Source organism: Pseudopipra pipra, chromosome 3 (assembly GCF_036250125.1).
Source record: "Pseudopipra pipra isolate bDixPip1 chromosome 3, bDixPip1.hap1, whole genome shotgun sequence".
Taxonomy (NCBI): domain Eukaryota; kingdom Metazoa; phylum Chordata; class Aves; order Passeriformes; family Pipridae; genus Pseudopipra; species Pseudopipra pipra.
The window spans coordinates 42,439,575-42,457,570 of NC_087551.1; the positions used below are offsets into that span (position 1 = coordinate 42,439,575).

Consider the following 17,996-nt stretch of genomic DNA (forward strand, 5'->3'; position numbering starts at 1 on the left):
TTTTCTGAAATAGATTCTATATTCCACAGTGTGTTTTTGAAAGGTCTTACTAAATGAAGTTTGAAGATTGTGTAGTCTGTGTCTCAGAAGAGTGTTCTTTGGCTTTCCTTCTATTCAATGGTGACCTGTTTATAACAGCATTAGACTCCTTAAATTTTTTTTATTTATGCAGTATTGTAACTTCATCTATTTCCCATGCCTGAGGAAAATCACATTTGCAGAGTCATACCATCTTTTTGATCTAGTCATGTAACAATTCATCTCTTTCTGCTAAGTCATCAGTTCTGATCATCTGCCAGCTTCCTTGCTTCTGCATCTCCGTTTGCACACAGATAACTGAAACTCTGTCCTTGATGAGGGAAGAGTATTCTTGCCACTTTTCAGAACAGGAAACTAAGCAAGATTTTCTTGATAAGGTTTACAGGGCCCAGTATGTTAGAAATATAAGAGGAAAAACCTTGTTTTTTAACATCCTGTTTCTGGGATTTACTCTGTCCTTTGACATCACGTTAGGCAAAGAGCTTTTGACAGCACAAATTGACTGACTGGTTGTCTTCTGCATAACTGAAAGATGTCTGACAAATTTCTGCATTTCTGTAAAGTTGTCTGTATCGATTCTGCTTCTTGCTTCTCTATGCTCAGTATTGTAGTGGTACGTGTATGGATTTTAAGATTTTTAGTTTTTTCTTCAGACCAAAGGTTTCATGCAGGTAACAGAGTATTTGAGAAGTTCTGAATTAGAGGAGAATGGCTTGGTGTATTCTGCATGTCTTGCAGAGTGTTAGCTTAATGAACAGCTGTTTTGGCAAGGCTTGCCATAACTTACGTACTCTTATTCAAGAATCATCTAAACTGGTACTATTAGTGCAGTTTTCACAGCTTTCCCAGGCACAAGCCAGGGAAGCTTATGAAGACTTGCAAGGACAGGATGTAGAATTCTTCCTTTTCCTGCCTTTCCAGGTCAATAACTGTGTTTTCTCTTCCAGAAATGGGAACAAATTGAAAGCAACTCTAAACTGAGGCACGTTGGCAGCAACCTCTGTCTAGACAGCCGAAATGCCAAAAATGGTGGTCTCACCGTTGAGATCTGCAATCCTTCTTTGTCACAACAGTGGAAATTCACACTTAATCTGCAGCAGTAGAAGGACTTACAAGCAAAATGCTGTTTCAACTGAAAAACATTGGGCAAAGTTTTGATTGAATTACTGATGTATTTCTTAAAACTTTCCATGGAACTTATATACCTCAGTATTCCACCTTTATCTGAAAGTAGAGTGCTGAAGCAGACACCAGGGATCCAGGGAACTCAGAGCACTGCAAAGATGGCACTGAGCATTACTTCGCACCAAGAAGGAATTGTGCTACAACCTTCAAGGTTCCTTTCTGTCTTCAGTTACTACTTGCACAGCAGATAATTAACTCTAGGAACAACTGACGTATGATAAACAAAAGGATCTGAAGAAACACCTGTGGGGAACAGGGTGTGGGAGGGAGGGTGGGAAAAATTACTAGGAGAAGGTCATTTGAAAACTCCATTTGCATAGAAGTCATGGTTTGTTATTTCCAGAAACAGAAGTGTCATTTTGAAGTTGTTTTTTTTTCTCCTGTGTGTACTTGGTAATTTGAATATGAACTTTTCTATGATGGACTCTAAATATAAATATATGAAAGTATATATATTGTCAGCTCCCAATGATTTATATCCTGCAATTATCAACAGTGATTGACATATGTATAACCAGAAATTGGATTGGAGTGCTAGGAGAGAGAAACTTTTTGAAGGTGCGGATTTTGTGCTACTGGGTGTGATGTCCGTGCTAACACTGGATGCTTTTGCTTTGCAAAGTGGATCTACTTCTTAACACTTCACCCTTACTGGAGAGATCATGAAACTCAGGAGGAAAAAGAAAATAGCAGAAAAAGTCAATGCCTCTGCCCAGATGATCACTTGGATTGTTTATTCCAACTTGGAAATTCATTACATGTGCTCTGGATAATGTTCAACTTGTACTTGATATTTGTGTTGATCATTTCTGTAGTACTTAGTCTTTTAAATACTTCTTCTTTTGTTATAAAATTATATAAACCGCACAGATCTTTTATGCAGCGGTGTTCGTTCAGCACAGTTTTATTCTGGGCCCCCCTAATGAGAAAAATTTGTCTCGAACTCCCCTTTTGAGCTGTAGAAATAAGTTACATCACTGATGACAGCACAAGATCTGAATTTTAATTTGCAAGGATGAGCAGCTATGTAATATCTCTGAATTGCACTTGCTTAATCTATAGACCTACTACTGGGGAATTTTCTTCCATTTTGTTTCTTTAAATGGAGCTTTTGAATGGATTTAGGGTTGGCTCTGGGAGTCAGCCTGGATACCTGCATAGCCTTTGTGTTTTTAACCATAGAACTTGTGCATTTTGCAGCTTCAGTCCAGCTGATGTCATTTTTATAAAACAATACTGTCAAAGCTAACCCCAACTTTGATGTGTCCTTTCTTATGTTTGCATAGGCTATATACTTTTCTATTAAAAGCAAATGCTTCAATGAGCTTTTAAAATGAGAAGGCAAAGTAAATAAGTACTAATAAGTGAGACAGTATTGACAAAAATTAGTGCAGACATGAAGTGCCAGGAAGTGGTTTTGGAAAGATGATGATCTTGGAAAAATGAAATGGTTGATTGTAAGGAGATGAAGAATATGTGCTGTACTGTAGAATGCTGGTACAGTCCCCCTCTTTCTTTGTCCTGGGAGTAGAGTAGTTCCTGATTTTTCATTTTCCTTTGGCTGTATCTGTGCATTAGGCGTAGGGATGGTACTCTTCTGGGCAACATGGCTTTAACAGTGCCAGTCAGTGAGCCCACAGAGACCTCATGTGTCTGAAGTTAAGACTTGCAAGTACCTGCATGGGGGTTTGGATTTGGATGGGAGCATTAAATCCAGTTTTACCCATCCATCATCTGACTCTTTTTATGAATAATTAATACTTTTTTTTTCTTATCATTCACAGTCCACTTTCTCAAAAACTTGCCTGTTTAGAGGCCAGGCAGTGGTTAAACTATTTTCAGCGTTTAGTCTCTCCCTGTAGCCTTTTAACCTAGCTGAGAACTTGAAGATGTTTCATAAACGTAGCAATAGATTCCTTCATGATTTGGAAATACAAATGCTGAAATATGGGCTCAGCAGCAAGTCAATTGTTTCAGGTTTTTAAAAACAGAATTTAAAAGGGAAAAACACCAGCCCAGTGACTCAGCTTCAACCATGAAGGTATTTCCATTTGCAACTTTGATCAAAGTAAGGGTAGCACTAACTGACATGAGCAGTTGCAACTCTGAATATTGACCTGCCTCTTATCTCTCAATCAGAATTGCTAGTTTAAAAAAAAAAAAAAGAAATTCATATTTCATCTCTTTAGTCTTTAATGACAACAGCAATCATAAAGTAGGAATATTTTTTCAGTATTTTTTTCAATTCCCCATGGGTGCTGCTCATAGGGGTTTTAATATAGGAGCTGTGTGTCGCTTTTCTTTGAGAGAACGGACAAGAAGAGGTATCCTTTTGTTATGTTTACATGACAGTGTGCCAAAGTTACTTACTGTGATTTTAGGGGTTTTCAATGTTGAAGAAATTCACCCATTTGAAAGATAAATTAAGAGTCCTTGAAGGAAATTGCGATGGAGTCTCCTGAGAACTTTTCTTACTGTCTTCAGAACAAGAATGGTGATATTGTTTATTTTGCAGATTTTCAAAACATAGTTTGAAAACTGTTTTTTTCAGTTGGTTTGAAAAGTCTGCTGTACAGAGCTTGTACTTGTTCATTTTATAGATGGAAACCATCCTTGAAAATTTGTTTAACTTAAATAAAGAACAACGCTTTATAGATAAATGTGTGCTGGTTGATACAACTGAGTAAAACCAGTAAAAGACTGGCTGGAACTTGTACATTCAAGTAGTTTTCAAATGCTTCAGTTCACTTGGTAGCTTCATAAAGTTCCTGTTCTAGAAGTGTGTATATATGGGTGTATATATCTATTTATGAAAAGAGATTTTGTTTGTATGTAATATTATAACTTTGAGGTAATTATCTTATTCTAGAAGCTGTTACATTGAATAGTGGGTTAATGCCAACTGTATAGTCACCTGAAATTATACTGTCAAGGCACTCCTCCCTCCTGCCCCTTTAGGCCTAATCTTCTTGAGACTTCCACTGTCCCTCTCTCTGCTGCCAGAAATTACTATGCCAGTGATTCCACATATCTAGTTTAGAGACCTTGCAAATGATCCTGCACCAGCACAGCTGGGGAGGGAGCAAATCCTCCACGGGAGATGATGGGCAGCTGTGAAGTGCGAGATTCTCCTGCTACCGTAAGAGTGAGTGGGGCTGCAACCAGGGCTTGATGCTCAGTCTCAGCATCACCTTGGCAGAGGTGGGCTGCAGGCTAAAGGGGATGGGAATGGTACGATACTCAAAAAATGTGTGATCTGTCCAGCCTCAGAGATGCCTCAGGTCAGTTTTTAGGGTACATCATTCTTTCCCACTCTGTGGCATACAGGACTAGGATCTTTGCTCCTGGTCTAACAAACTTAGCTTTACAGTTGGCCCCAAGGACATGGTCAGCTAGCATAACCTGCAGAAGCATCTGTAGGAAAGATTTAAACACTTCCACTTTTTAGTTGTACTGACAGGAAGATTTTTTTCCTGTCAAGCTGTGGGAAAGGAGAGGTCTTGGGTACAAACTTACCCTCTCTGTGTAGCAGAAGTTAGTGACTTTCACAATGTAAATTAAATGAAGGAAATAGGTCTTTAATATTTATGGTTGGCAAAAATAAAAAGGCCTTGTCAAGCTGCAGTAAACAAAAGAAACACCTTTGCATCTGCAGATTGTACCTGAGAATTCAAATGAGGATTCTCCATCTCAAATGCCCTTTGACACTCAGGAGCTGACAGGTGATACTAAGAGATAATTACAACAGGCTTCTGGCAATAGAAGCTTTTAATCTAATCCAATGTTAAATGTAGCAGTCTATCTCTAATGTCTCTGCCTAGAGTTTTACATATTTCTTGTGCCTGCTGTTCTCGGTTAACTTTAGTATAGTAGCAGGACTGAATGAACCATCCAGCAAATTTTGCATTACTGCTGACCAAAACTCCATTGTTTCCTTTTTACCCAAGTAAATTAACGTGAAAAAAATTTTCCCCATTTGTTTCCTGGAATTTCAGGTCATGCTTTTCTTAACCGGTTTTCTGCATGGGTTTACTCTGCTTGCTTGTCACTGTGCATAAAAGCAGATGTGTTTATATCCCCTTTATAAGGGCATGTTTAATCTTTGCTCTTTGTGGATTAAAACCCCCATATTTTAAATCCTGAATTTTCAAGAAGATGCCTCTGTGTGTTTAAAAAGGAAAGTGAATATTGGGAGATATTAAAAGGCTGTGATCTGCTTGAGGTAAGGACTGTTGTCTTGTTTGAAGTGGATTCTGTAGAGCATTGTTCAGTTCCTTTCTGGGGTGTTACAGTCATAACCTCAGTTATTTTGTTTAATTTTTGTATATGAATACCACCATCTACTTTGCCTTACTTATATTTATTTTAAATGTAGATTCTCTCTAAAATTTCTATGGCCCTGAGAAGCATGTGTGCATCACTTGTGTCCTCATTCATGCCTGAAACACAACGAATAATTTCATAGCAATAGCTCATTACAGAATGCTCTAGCAAGAGGCTTGTTCCTGTACAGAATGATTTCAAATGAATAGAAGCCACTGAAAAAAAGTCTGGGATAATAAGCCATGATTACAGAATGAGCACAAATGTCAGGGTTGCATCTTCTGTTAGAGTGCACATTTTATTTACAGCTTAGCATCCAGTAGCTATTTTAAGATCTGCTAGTAATCAAGCTTAAAAATTGTGAATAAAGTCAGTCCACAGATGTTCTCTCTGTAGAGCTCTCCAAGAGGTTGTCTGAATGGGTGCAAAATACTCTTTTAATTTGATTTGATTTCTTGCAGCAGAACAGCATGTTGTTGCTCTGTATGCAGGAAGATGAACCTGTTGGATTTCAAGTTCCTATTTCTACCCAGCAGATGTTTTTAATCCAAGGATTTTTTGAGTTTGTTTTTATTTAGTTAGTTAAAAAGGATCTGGAAGTAGCAAATAGCTATGCTTTCTGCCAAACCTATATTAATTGAACATCACCTTTGGTAATCTGGTAAAAAGAGGGTTCGAGAATCACTACCAAGAGTCTATTGTGCTCTGGTAGTGTGGTGAGCACCACTTGTGCAAAAGAGTTTTCTTTTATGCCACCTTTCTTCCTGTCCAACAGGTTATTTTTGAGGAGAACGTGAGGTAGATTCCTAGGTGGCAGCTCTGTGCTCAGCTGAGCCAAGACTGTCTGTTGCTGCTGAGAGGGAAAGGAATGCTGATCCTGCCTCCTCCCTTGGTCTAGCATTTGTGCCAAATCCACGAGACAATTAAGTGAATAAAGCAGCAGGCCAAGGTAGACAGAAAAAAAAGTCAGTCTTGCAGAGTTGAGGTGACCTTTTTGAAAGGAGCTGGAGTTGGCACAAAGTGGCAGGGTGTCATAACCAGAAGTAGCTGAGGGGGGAAGATGTTCAACGTCCCTTCCCTGTAGCACCAGTGGAACGTAAAGGCCGTTTGTCTGTCCTGTGGAGCAATAGGATATAACATCTCTTCAGGTGATTGCTACTCCCTGCTTGTCACTGTGAGATTTTGGGTACAGTTTTGTCACTGTCACGTGCTCATCTGTGAGCTAGCAGCATGTAAAGGAGCATTAAGAATGCCTTGCGGTGAGGCAGTGGGGGTTATAAGGAAGGTTGGCAAAAAAAACCCAACAAAAAACAACATGGAAAGTGTTACTTTCAGTAGCTGAAAGCCCTTTGAGCTTGGCTTAACTTTGAGCTTGGCTTAAAATCAAGCCTTATGTTTTCATGACAGAACCTGAGCTGAGGGATGTTCTAGTTTGCTTTCCTGTTGAGATGCCTTTAATAATAATAATAGTTATTATTATTACTTATACCAAAACAGCCTCACTGCTGATATCTGAGTCTAAAGCCAGCAACACCTGTACTGTCAAGAGAAGAAAAATGGGGCAAGAGAGACTAAAAGGTTTTAAGTTGCATGAAGGTCTTTGTTTCAACATCAAGCTGATGTTGAATAGAGAGTTTCCTACTAGAAAGGGATTTAATGCTTTTGTTTAGACAATCTGGAGAAAGAAAATGCTCTACCTTACATGTAGTTTGTGTGGTATGGAGCACACCATACTAGTGTTACGCTTTCTGCCAGCTGGTTTCAGAATTGTATGAAGATGTTTCTTTTGCTTTTCGCTGTTGAATGGGTTGAGTGAGGGTGGCATCTTTGGGTCACTGGTGAGGGTCAGGGCTTCTGTCATGGCAGGAGATACAAAAGAAAATGACACACATACTCTTTATGTCTAGGTAGAAAAGATGGGGGGGAAAAGTGAAGTGAAAGAGAAAGAGATGCAAAGTTGAGAGGATGTGGAGAAGCAGCTGCAGAAGTGCAGCTTCGAATGTATTTCAAAGTCAGTAAATTTGTAGTTTAAGGTAAAATGAGATCTAGCTCTCCTGTGCTCTACAGCATAAGCTGTAACATCTTCAACAGCGATATCTGTGACTAGTCCTCAGCTTTTATATTCTGGATACAATTTTAAGAAGTTTTTAGGGCATTCAGTTTTCAAAAATAAATTTTAGGAATTTAAAATCTTGAGAAACAGATGAATTTGAGAATTAGGAAATCTTACTCTTCAGCTGATCTAATTCTTTTGTTAGCTCTTCCAATATACCTTTGCTTTCATGAATAATTGGTTCCAGGCTGAATGTCTAGCTTCAGCTCCCAGCCATTTTGCCTGCTAATTATGTTTGATTCCTTAAAATATTCTTCATAGAATCAGAGCTTCTGGAATATGATTGTTATTTCTTTACTTTTCCCCTTACAGACTGAGCCTTTTAAACTGGGTGAGAAGCAGGCTTTTCAGGCCATGCATTGCTACAGCTGTTCCCTGAGCTCTGTCCTCAAGGCAGATGAAGGTCCTCCTCTCAAACCCAGTAAAAATAGGTTGAGGCCCTTATGGTTGTTAATTGTGCAAGATTCCTGCTGATGCTTGTCCCTCACACTGTACTTGGGGCTTTCTGACGACAGCCAGGCAGTGCTCTGAGTCAATGATCCTGAGGAGGGGTACATCTTCCTTGGCTTCCAGCAAGGCAAGGTAAATCAATGCTGGGCCTATAGGTCTTTTTTTTCTGGATTAAATCAATAAAGAAAACACTGATAGGTGTCCACAAGCAGTGCTTGCAGGCTGCTGTTCTGAACTAATGCTCTTGAGGTTCTGTCAGTTTGCTCAGGGAACATCCCAAAAATTTGTTATCCATATGAGAATTGCTGTTGTGATTCCTGTTTTTCAGAGCAGGATTATGTCCTGGAATATATCAAAGTATTTGCACACCGTGCTGGTAAATCTTGTGAGGCAGGGAAAATGGAATAAGGGAGGCAGACATAGCTCAACTATAAGCCAAGTGGCACAGGGGGCCATGGCCCATTTCCTTTCCCTGTTAATTTGAAATTCTTTATCAGCAAGTAGCAGGAAATGTCTTGCTACATCTGATTTGAGCTGGAAAGGCATGCTGACTGACAAGAAGAGGTTAGATCATGAACAGAAAGGAGTATATGGATAGGGAGTTAACCCACAGCTGTCCTTAGCAAATAGCGAATGAGAAGGTGAAAAAAAATGTTTTCAGGTATGAGATTGAAGGACAAAAGAACTTCATATTGTTGAGAATTGTGCCATGGATGTAACAGCCCTTTCAGTGGAAAACAGGACTGTAAAACATGCAAATATATAAACATGCACCAGAGGAAGTCTCTAAGTCAGAGATTGATAAGAACTTGAAGGGCAGGTGGAGGAAATACTACTTGGTCTTAATCCCGTTCCTGTGGTTTTTCCTTAGGCAGTTGGTTAAGGGGTGTCTCATCCTTTGGCCCATGCTGGCTAACTGTTTCCAGCTGAAGTGTGCTGAGTAGCTCACTGGAGGCTGAACAAACACATGGATGCACGGAGCACCTTGGAGGACAGCAGGCTACGTAAGCAACAGTAAGTAATGACCAAGCAGCTGATATTTAATATGCTAGGCGGAGAATCCCATCTCCAGCTCTCATTTCAAATTGCCTTTCTTGCTACAGCTTACTTACAAAGTGGTGTCCTTTAACCTCTTGCATAAAATGTGAAAAGGTTTCTGGTTGATTTTTATGTTATAATGGCAAATGGCTGCAGAAAGTTTTTAGATTTCACATAGAAAGAGTAAATATGGAAAAAAAATGAGTCTAGAAAAGATTAGGAAAATAATTTTGTATTTTGTTGGGAATAGGGGATCAAATTCCATACACCATTTTAGGAATTTTATTCCTATTCAAAACTGCTGCAGATATAAATCTGTAAGCATTCACATTCTCAATAGCCTCTTAGGCAGAAGATGGCATCTGACATTCTGGTGTCTCTTCATTGTACAAGTCCCTAAGGATGGTCTTTGAGAGCTTCTGAAGAAAACAAGTTCTATAGAGTTCTGAAAGCATGCCATGGGATTTGCAATTAGCCTGGATGCAAAGATCTTCATGCTGCGTCTAAATTTCGACCTTTGTTAGCAGTGCCTGGAGAATGGCTTGTATGAACTTCTGAATATCTTCACCTGGCACAAGTGGGGTCTTGATTTGAGATGGGGTACCCTGGGTTCCATTTCTAGACACGTTATGACAAAAAGGGCAAATGGCTTTTGCCCCAAGAACCCCTGCACTGTGGCATTAGTGGGAACCAGCCCCATTGTTTTGGCAATGCCAGTACTACTGTATTTCTGTGATCCATTTTGTATGGATTAAAACATTTTCTGGCATGAAGCTGAAGACATGACCAGCCTGCATGGAGCAGAGCTTAGCCTGGCAGAAGTGAGCGATACCCTTGTAGCGAGCACTATCAAATGGCTTTCCAGAAAAATTAAAAATAAAGAAAAGCACTTGCTTATTTAGACCTGGCCAAATAAAAGATTGTTTCATGGGGGACACAAAGGGTGGGCCCAAATCCCTTTTAGCCTGCTTGCTCCATTCTGGCTTTGTCTGAATATTTGCTTTGGAGATGGCACTCACATCAGCCTTGCTCCCTGTGCCCACACAGGCTGGAGCAAGAGTAGCCCCAAATGTGTATCGCGTGTGTTGTTGAGCTGGGGGTGTAATGTGTGAAGAGCTCTGTTAGTGTGATGATGCTTTCTGGTTTGTCATGCCCTTTTAGGGCAGGGGAGGTTTACCTGCCCCTTGCAGGAATGATTTGGGTGGGGTTGTACATACAAAAGAGGCTGTCTGAGCATAAGGTAATCCCAGAGAAAATGCTTGTCTGGATGGTATGGTTATTTCTGTGTTCACCTATAAATACCACCCCCCTGCTTTTTTATCTGTGGGAAATGTCATTTCCTTTCCCAGCACATGAGCTTGGCTTCCCTTGTGGGGAGAATTGGAGTTGTGCATCCTGTTGGCAGCTCTGTTTTCTGTGACTGGGTGCCCTGGAGCACAAGTTTCTTTAGGAAAGCCAGAGATGGCAGCAAGACAAGTTTCCTGCCAGTTCCCTTGTTCCAGTTTCTTCTTTGTGGCAGAACAGAATTTGATTTTCTTTCTCACTATTATTATGGGCTGCAAAGAACAGCTCTTAAATTAGCCCTGAGGAGGTGGTAAGGTAGAGGAAGCTCGCTGCAGGGAGTTTGGTCTGACGCATGTAATAAGCACAAGCTCTACCTGATTCGACTGATGAACTCTGTCATATGCACAGCCCTCTCCTCAGTTTGTTTTTGTTGTTTTAATTAACTTTTGGCAGCCATGCCAAACACAACTCCTGCATCTTTTTCCAACCACTGCTGCAATGTTACAGCTAAGTTCTTCGGCCATAGCTTGACTTGGGAGGCTCGGGTCCATCCAAGGAGCATCCTGTGAAACTCAAGGCCTGTGTGAAGGTCAAAGGTCTAAAACATCTCACAATAGTGATGCTTTATCACCTTTTCCTAAAACACCTCTGCTCCATCTTCTCCCCACTGCTTTGAGCAGCTCAGAGACCTACAGATTTGCTGTTCTTGCCGCTTCTTTGGACACTCAGAATAACAGAATATGCTGACTTGGAAGGAACCCGTAAGAATCACTGAGTCCAATCCTTAGCCCTGCCCAGGACCATCCCCAAGGGTCACACCATGTGCCCGAAGGTACCATCCAAATGCTTCTTGAACTGTCAGTCTTGGTGCTGTGACCACTTCCCTGGAGAGCCTGTTCCAGTGCCCAACCACCCTCTGGGTGAAGAATGTTTCTTTAATATCCAATCTAAACCTCCTCTGACACAACTTCAGGTCATTCCCTTGGGTCCTGTCACTGGTCACCACAGAGAAGAGATCAACATCTGCCCCTCCTCTTCCCCTCACGAGGAAGTTGTAAACTGTGATGAGATCTCCCCTCAGTCTCTTCTTCTTCAGGCTGAACAGACCAAGTGACCTCAGCCATTCCTCATATGGCTTCCCCTCAAGGCCCTTCACCATCTCTGTTGCCCTCCTTTGGACACTCTCTAAGAGCTTAATATCTTTCTTATATTGTGGCACCCAAAACTGCACACAATATTCAAGGTGAGGCCACACCAGTGCAGAGCAGAGCGGGACAATCCCCTCCCTCGACTGGCTGGTGATGCTTTGCCTGATGCCCCCCAGGACACAGTTGGCCCTCCTGGATGCCAGGGCACTGCTGACTCATATTCAGCTTGACATCCACCAGAACCTCCAGGTCCCTTTCCTGGCACTGTAGAGGGTAACGAGAAGGGCAGAGTTGGGCCCTTCAACCATACTGTGTGGACATGACCCATGTGGATATGGGCCTGGCATGTGTGACACTGGGCATGTCACCAGTGCCTCTGCAGGCTGTCCCTCTCTGGGGGAGACTTCTCCTCAGCCCTGGAGACTGTGGAACAGTTGCATTACTCCAAATTGAGAGGATGACCTGCCTGGGGGTGAAAGCATCCCAGAGCACCTAACTGATGGGGAGGGGAGGCAGCACACACACCCCCTCAGTGCCCTGCAGCATCATTGGGCAAAGCAGGATTTAGGTCACCTACCTAGGGAGCAGTTTGCTCTCTGCTGACTGCCTCTATCACACAGTCCTGAAGTGCTGACAGGAGGGAACCTTTGAACTTAATTGTAAATCCCCCAGACTCTGGATAAGGTGTTATGCTTTGTTTTCAATGAGGGAAGAGAGCTTTGCAACCACCCATTTTAAAGTAAATCTGTCCTAAGGAGATAGAGATGCTCATGTGTTCCTGGCTGCTTCAACCTTTGCATAGGATCCTGAAGAACAGCAGCCACATTAAATCTCATCCACTGCTGATTTTCATTATCCACATGAGAAACTGGGTTAAGCTACCTCAGGCAATAAAATCCTGCAGGCTACTGCGAGGCTGTCATTGCTAGAGAGGCTCTGTCAGCTGGGAAAGGGCACTGCTGTCGCGCAACAATGAACCTAACCATGTTATAAATAGCTCCTCGTTGTTTCAAAAGAAACAGTAAGAGGAAGTTCTTTCTTTTTGTCTTTTCTGCTCCAGTTTTCTCCCTCTTGAGTAGCATGAAAGCTATTTGGTTATTTGCAGCACAAAAGCAGAGCTGGTTGGGCCCAGTGGACATAAAACCAAGGAGACAACAGGTAGGGAAAGCACATGGGGAAAAGAGTACGGTCTGGCTGATCTGGCATATCTCTGGGAGTTAAACGTGATGCACAGGTGTGAGGCTGGGTCCCCACCTACATAGCATAGGACAGGATTTCCAGCCCCACCAGGGTTTGGGCTGTAGCAGGGCAGCTCCCTTGCAGCCCAGTTTTGTTTGGCACCTGGTCTCCCTTGCTCAGTGGGTGCCTGGTCATCCCTGCTGCAGGCTGCTCTTTGGGGAAGCAATCAGTGCACTGCAAAGCAATCAAAGCATTCCATCCTAGTGCTTTACAAGCTGTTCATGATATGTGATTTACCACTGGCCTGCTGAACCACCGCTCTATAGATGTTTCCATTGCAATTTGGTGGTGACATTATAGGACAAATCACGAGAAACAGATCATATGTGGTGGCCACTGGGAAAAAGTTCCTGAATTTCTTTTGCTTATCACATGAGCAATAGACAGCTCTTGCTGGCACACACTGAGTCCACTTGAGTGCTTGTCTGTGCTTGGTGTGTGTGTATCCACCCCAGGCCAGGGGGGAGGCAGATATATTTTATTCAATGTAAAAGCAGCTTCTAAAATCACTTTAGCACACCAGGCCTTGAAATGGGCTGCTGTCATCCCAGGCAAGAGAATGGATATGGATGATTATCTGTAATAATTATCTACATATAATTATCTATTTAGTCAGTTTATTGCACTAGCCAAGATCCCTGTAAGGGCTACAGATGTTTAGCAGCTGGTCTGAGTCCTACTGAAGGACTTCAGATACTTCAGAGCTTCTCTAGTCCAGGATCACATAGACCAAGCCCCTGGCTGCAGTAGCAGGTTTTCTTCATTAAAAGTGCAAGTATTTCTCCTATTTTAGTAAGTTTATTAAACTTGACATGCAGTATTTAATACCACTGATTGCTCAGTCTGGCTGCAAACTGTGGGTGATCATCCATGTTCAGTTTAGTAAATACCTGACATTATCTGGTGTCTGAAAAGACAAACTGTGGAACTCTGCCGTGGCACTTTTGAAATTGCTTTTCTGAACACAGCAGTGCTCTACATGCTTGATATTAATCATGGAATAGGAGCAAAAAACCAGGTGATTATTTGAACACAAAAATGCTATGCTGCTGTTATGCTAAGCTACTTGGTGAGATGTCTCTCTTCCATCCAATCTCAGAAGTAGCTCTGTGCTACGTGATAGTTGGGCACAGGGTTGTTGGGCACAATAATGGAGAAGACTGAAAAAAAGATAAATTGGAGAGTCAACGTGAAGAAGAACAGCACACACACACTGAAAGGACACTGACGGGTATAGAACTAACATTTTAATTTGTGAGTGTTGGATGGGGACTCTCTTCTGTGGCTGTGTGGAGATACAGTTGCTTATGTCTAGAGACCAGCTTTTTCAGCCCAAATGTTTGAGATGGCTATGTACAGTAATTCCTGTGTTTCAATGTTAAAAGTCTTTGAGATACAGATAGATTAGTAGGCAATGAACTTTTCCAATTCCTGAGGGTGATTTGCAATTTATTCTGGTGTGTCTGCCTGCAGATGCTAATCTTATTCACAGCAAATAAATCTTTCCTCTCCTCCACTTTCCTTCATAACTTTCCATTTTTGGGGATTACTATTTGGCATCGTTGTCTTTAACTATTTTTAAATTTTGTGTCTGTTCAGGAGAGATTGAAGAGGTTTGCTTTGCCATTTCCCTAAAGTGTGTGATACAATGCTGCCACCTTAAATCCTGCTTTATCGTTCCTGGGGAGTCTGAATCTGGCAGAAGGAGCATCTAACCCTTCTTTTACAGAGTCACAGAATAGTCTGAGTTGGAAGGGACCCACAAGGATCATCGAGTTGAACTCTTAAGTGAATGGCCCATACAGGGATTGAACCTTTGACGCTGGCACTATTAGCACCAAGTTTTAAGCAACTGAGCTAATCTCAGGGTGAGGTTGCAGTCCAGCCCTGATTCATGGAAGTTAAAAAAAAAGGGGCATATTTTGGCTTGTTGCACCTCAGTGTGTTCACATCACAGTTGGTACCAGCCACCTCCAGGCCAGTGTGGGACAAGGAGTGCACTGCAGGAGGTGAGCCTCTCTGCTCAAGGGAGGTGACTCCCATCCAAGTTTGTGGATTGCCAATTCCCATGAGTCCGAAAACCTGCTTTGCTGCTGCTCTTGCTTCTTGTATGAAGGAAGGACTGCAGGTTCCCAGGTAAAAGCTGTAAACATATTCTACAAAAAATCCCTGGTAAAATTCATGAATCCCATGCCAGTATCTCTGGTGCAAGTGTTCCTGAAGGATCCTGCCCAATCTCTCACCTGGGGAAGTGCAAACATCAGAGAGAGGTTTCTGGCCCCTCAATTCTCATCACCTTTTGCATTTTGATTTCTTAAACTCTTATTACTAAAAACAAAACTGTGGCTTTGCTGTAATCTAAGGAAACTGAAGAATGGAGACAGTCTCTTCAGAGAGTGGAGATGGCTTTGCTTTGCAGGGGTCTGATGAGATGCCATTCATTACTGCATGTAAAGTGCTTTTTCAAGGCTCGAGTGAAGGTGCCTTAAGAGAGCCTCTGCTTTGACTTAGTAACAGCTGGGGATGTCCTTCTCTGCAGTGTCTGCAACTCGGCATTTTTCTTCTCTTTGGTTCTCTCTAGGGATGGAGGGATAAGTGGAACAGGATATTAGAAAACACTGCAAAAGGAAATGCTAAGGTTGGTTTAATTAAGAAAGACCACGTTGTTGGAATTATTAATTGTAAATTCTCTTGAGAATAATTTCATGAGAGATTGAATTACTGCAGGCCATGGCCTGATCTGAATGGATGGCAATGTTTTCAATGACAGCGTTGAGGTTATGCGTCTGTGTGCGTGTGTCTCTGTGTCAATCAGATCCTGGATTTCATAATTTCACAAATTAAATTCCTTCTTTTATTCAGTTAGTGTGTTAAAGATGATTCGCATTGCTTATTGCAACTCTGATCCTCTGGCCTGATTACACACAGCATTAGCTCTGGTCATGGGCACATCCAGGGACCAAAGCGCTGTGCTGCTGGGGGCAACTCCAACCACGACAGGGAACTCAGAGAAATTCTCATTTGGTTTATGGCACAGCCGAACATCCCGACTGATGTGTGGCTGATCCCACTGCAGGGGCTTGTAATCACGTCCTCAGGTCCCCCCTGCTGTGTGTGTCTATGGAGTGATGTGTGGAGACACCTGCAGTGCAGGTGCTGTGCTGTGTGTGGCTGTTCACATCCCAGGGAGCCCTGACAGCTCCCCCAGGGCATGTTCATGCCAATCCATCACCCTGATTACGCACATCTATGTTTCCAGCCCCTGCACTCATTTGGGATGAGCAAGCCTTCACTCTGTGCTGAAGGCAAGCACTGTGGTTTGGTCACTTCTTGATCTTGGATGTGATATCTCACAGCAGAAACCCGTGGGTTTCTCATCAGGCACTGTTGTGGTGCAAAAAATCCAGAGAAAAGGAGAAAAGGAGCCTGTTTGTTGAAGAAGCTGATTGTATGAAAAGTCCAGACTGTCTTTCAGACCAGCATATTAAGGGTTGTCAATGCAGCTACTTACATGTTGAAAAGATTTCTGTAGTGGGTTGGTTTTTTGGATTTTTTAGGCCTTCCTTAGCAACAGGATCAGAGATCTAAGGAAGTATTCCATATCATCTCTTTCCATAACACAACTTATAAAAAGGTGCAGATAAGAGGCCTTCGCCCTCTTTGCTCTTCCAGTGGCTGAAGATGACAGGTCCCTCCTGCAGACAGTTTTGCTTGTATAGGCCAAAGCCTGCCTGCTCCGACCTGCCGTTATCTCCGTTCCATTCGGGAGGCGTGGGGAGTTAGTTCTGCTGTCCCATTCAGAGAAGTATTTAATCCATTTTTTTTTTTGTACTTATTCGCTAGGTGTACTTATCGAAGGTGTATATTTAGAAGATATTTGGTTTTAGGTTTCTTTTTATCCCTGTTTCCCCCTCCCTTTTCCCTTTTCCCCCCTCGGGAGCTCCCTGTTGTGTATAGTATATTCAAATTGTATATATAAATTGTAAATATATGTAATATATATATAGTTGATATAATCCCGTTTCATTCAGACTTCTTTCAGGTTTTTTTTCTGTTGTTCGTTTTTTTTTTCCTTCGCTTGGGGAGAGTGGGAGGGGGAAGGAGACAGCCTGGACTTGGCGGGAGAGCCAGGCCAAACTGATACAATTTCTGAGATCTTGGCTGTATTGAACAGCTTGACCTCACCTTTTTTGATACTGGGCAACTTCAGAAAAATAGTCCCCTCCTGGGGGCTGGATCCATAGAGATATCAAATAGGTCAAGCGGTTTGCTACTGGTTGCTTCTTTTGATGTTTTGTTTTCCCTGAAAATCTGGCTTTTTCTTAGGACAACTTAGGTGCAAACTGAATTTCTTCATGTGGAAAACACAAAATGATATGAAGAAACACTCTGAGCAAATCAGACATGGCAGCTGCCCAACAGATAGTGGCAAGGGGTCAGTGTTGAGCCACACTTGTGCACACCTGGAGGTGCCAGGCAGCCTGGTCCCCAGCAGAGGCTTTGCAACCACAGGGAAATAAGGGACACAGGGCCAAGGAGTGGGGGGCATCTTTACTGTGGTTGTTGACAGAGACCCACTGTACCCCCACTTACATGTTCTCCTGTGAGACTTCTGCTCCTTAAGTGATTAAGGTTTAAACCAGGTCCTAGTAACTTGCTGACTTGGAGCTGTGAAACAGTGGCCATCCATAGATCACGCATACCTGGTTTTGCCTGCAAATGCCACCTATTTGGCGTGCAGGTCATGGTTTCGGTGAATACCACTAGTGGTACAGACAAACCTTGCCAGGAAGAGCCAGAGCAGTTAAGGACAAAGGGCTAGTACTGAGAGCTGGGATAGCCACCCATGTCCTTGTGTCCAGCCCGCCCTGCCCTGAGGTGGCTGGAAAGCATTGCTTGTGAGTGTTGGGGGGCATGCTGGGGACAGTGGTACCCTTTCCTACGCCTGTGTGCAGACTACATTGAAAGGCTTTTTAAATTCAGTTGTTTCTAAAGAAAATGGCTCTATACTCAGTGGCTGGATAAAGATGCTGGCTTTTGCCTCTAATGGTCTTAGAGTGTAAACCTGTAACTTATGTTGCAGTATATTCTCTACATCCCTTCACCTACACACCCAGAGCACAACCAAACATCTTCCCCATGTATTTCAGAAAACATCAAGACAGAAAAGCAACCGG

General features: G+C 42.3%; 1 protein-coding gene across 1 annotated transcript in view; it reads left to right on the forward strand.

The window, feature by feature from the left end:
• Positions 1-3,884, forward strand: part of GALNT2 (polypeptide N-acetylgalactosaminyltransferase 2) — a 92,920-nt gene extending 89,036 nt beyond the window's left edge. Inside the window, exon 16 of the mRNA XM_064648843.1 lies at positions 987-3,884. Within this exon, the coding sequence (XP_064504913.1) occupies positions 987-1,142 (156 nt within the window). The 3' untranslated portion in view covers positions 1,143-3,884. The remainder of the gene's footprint in view (positions 1-986) is intronic.
• Positions 3,885-17,996: the final 14,112 nt, after the last annotated feature.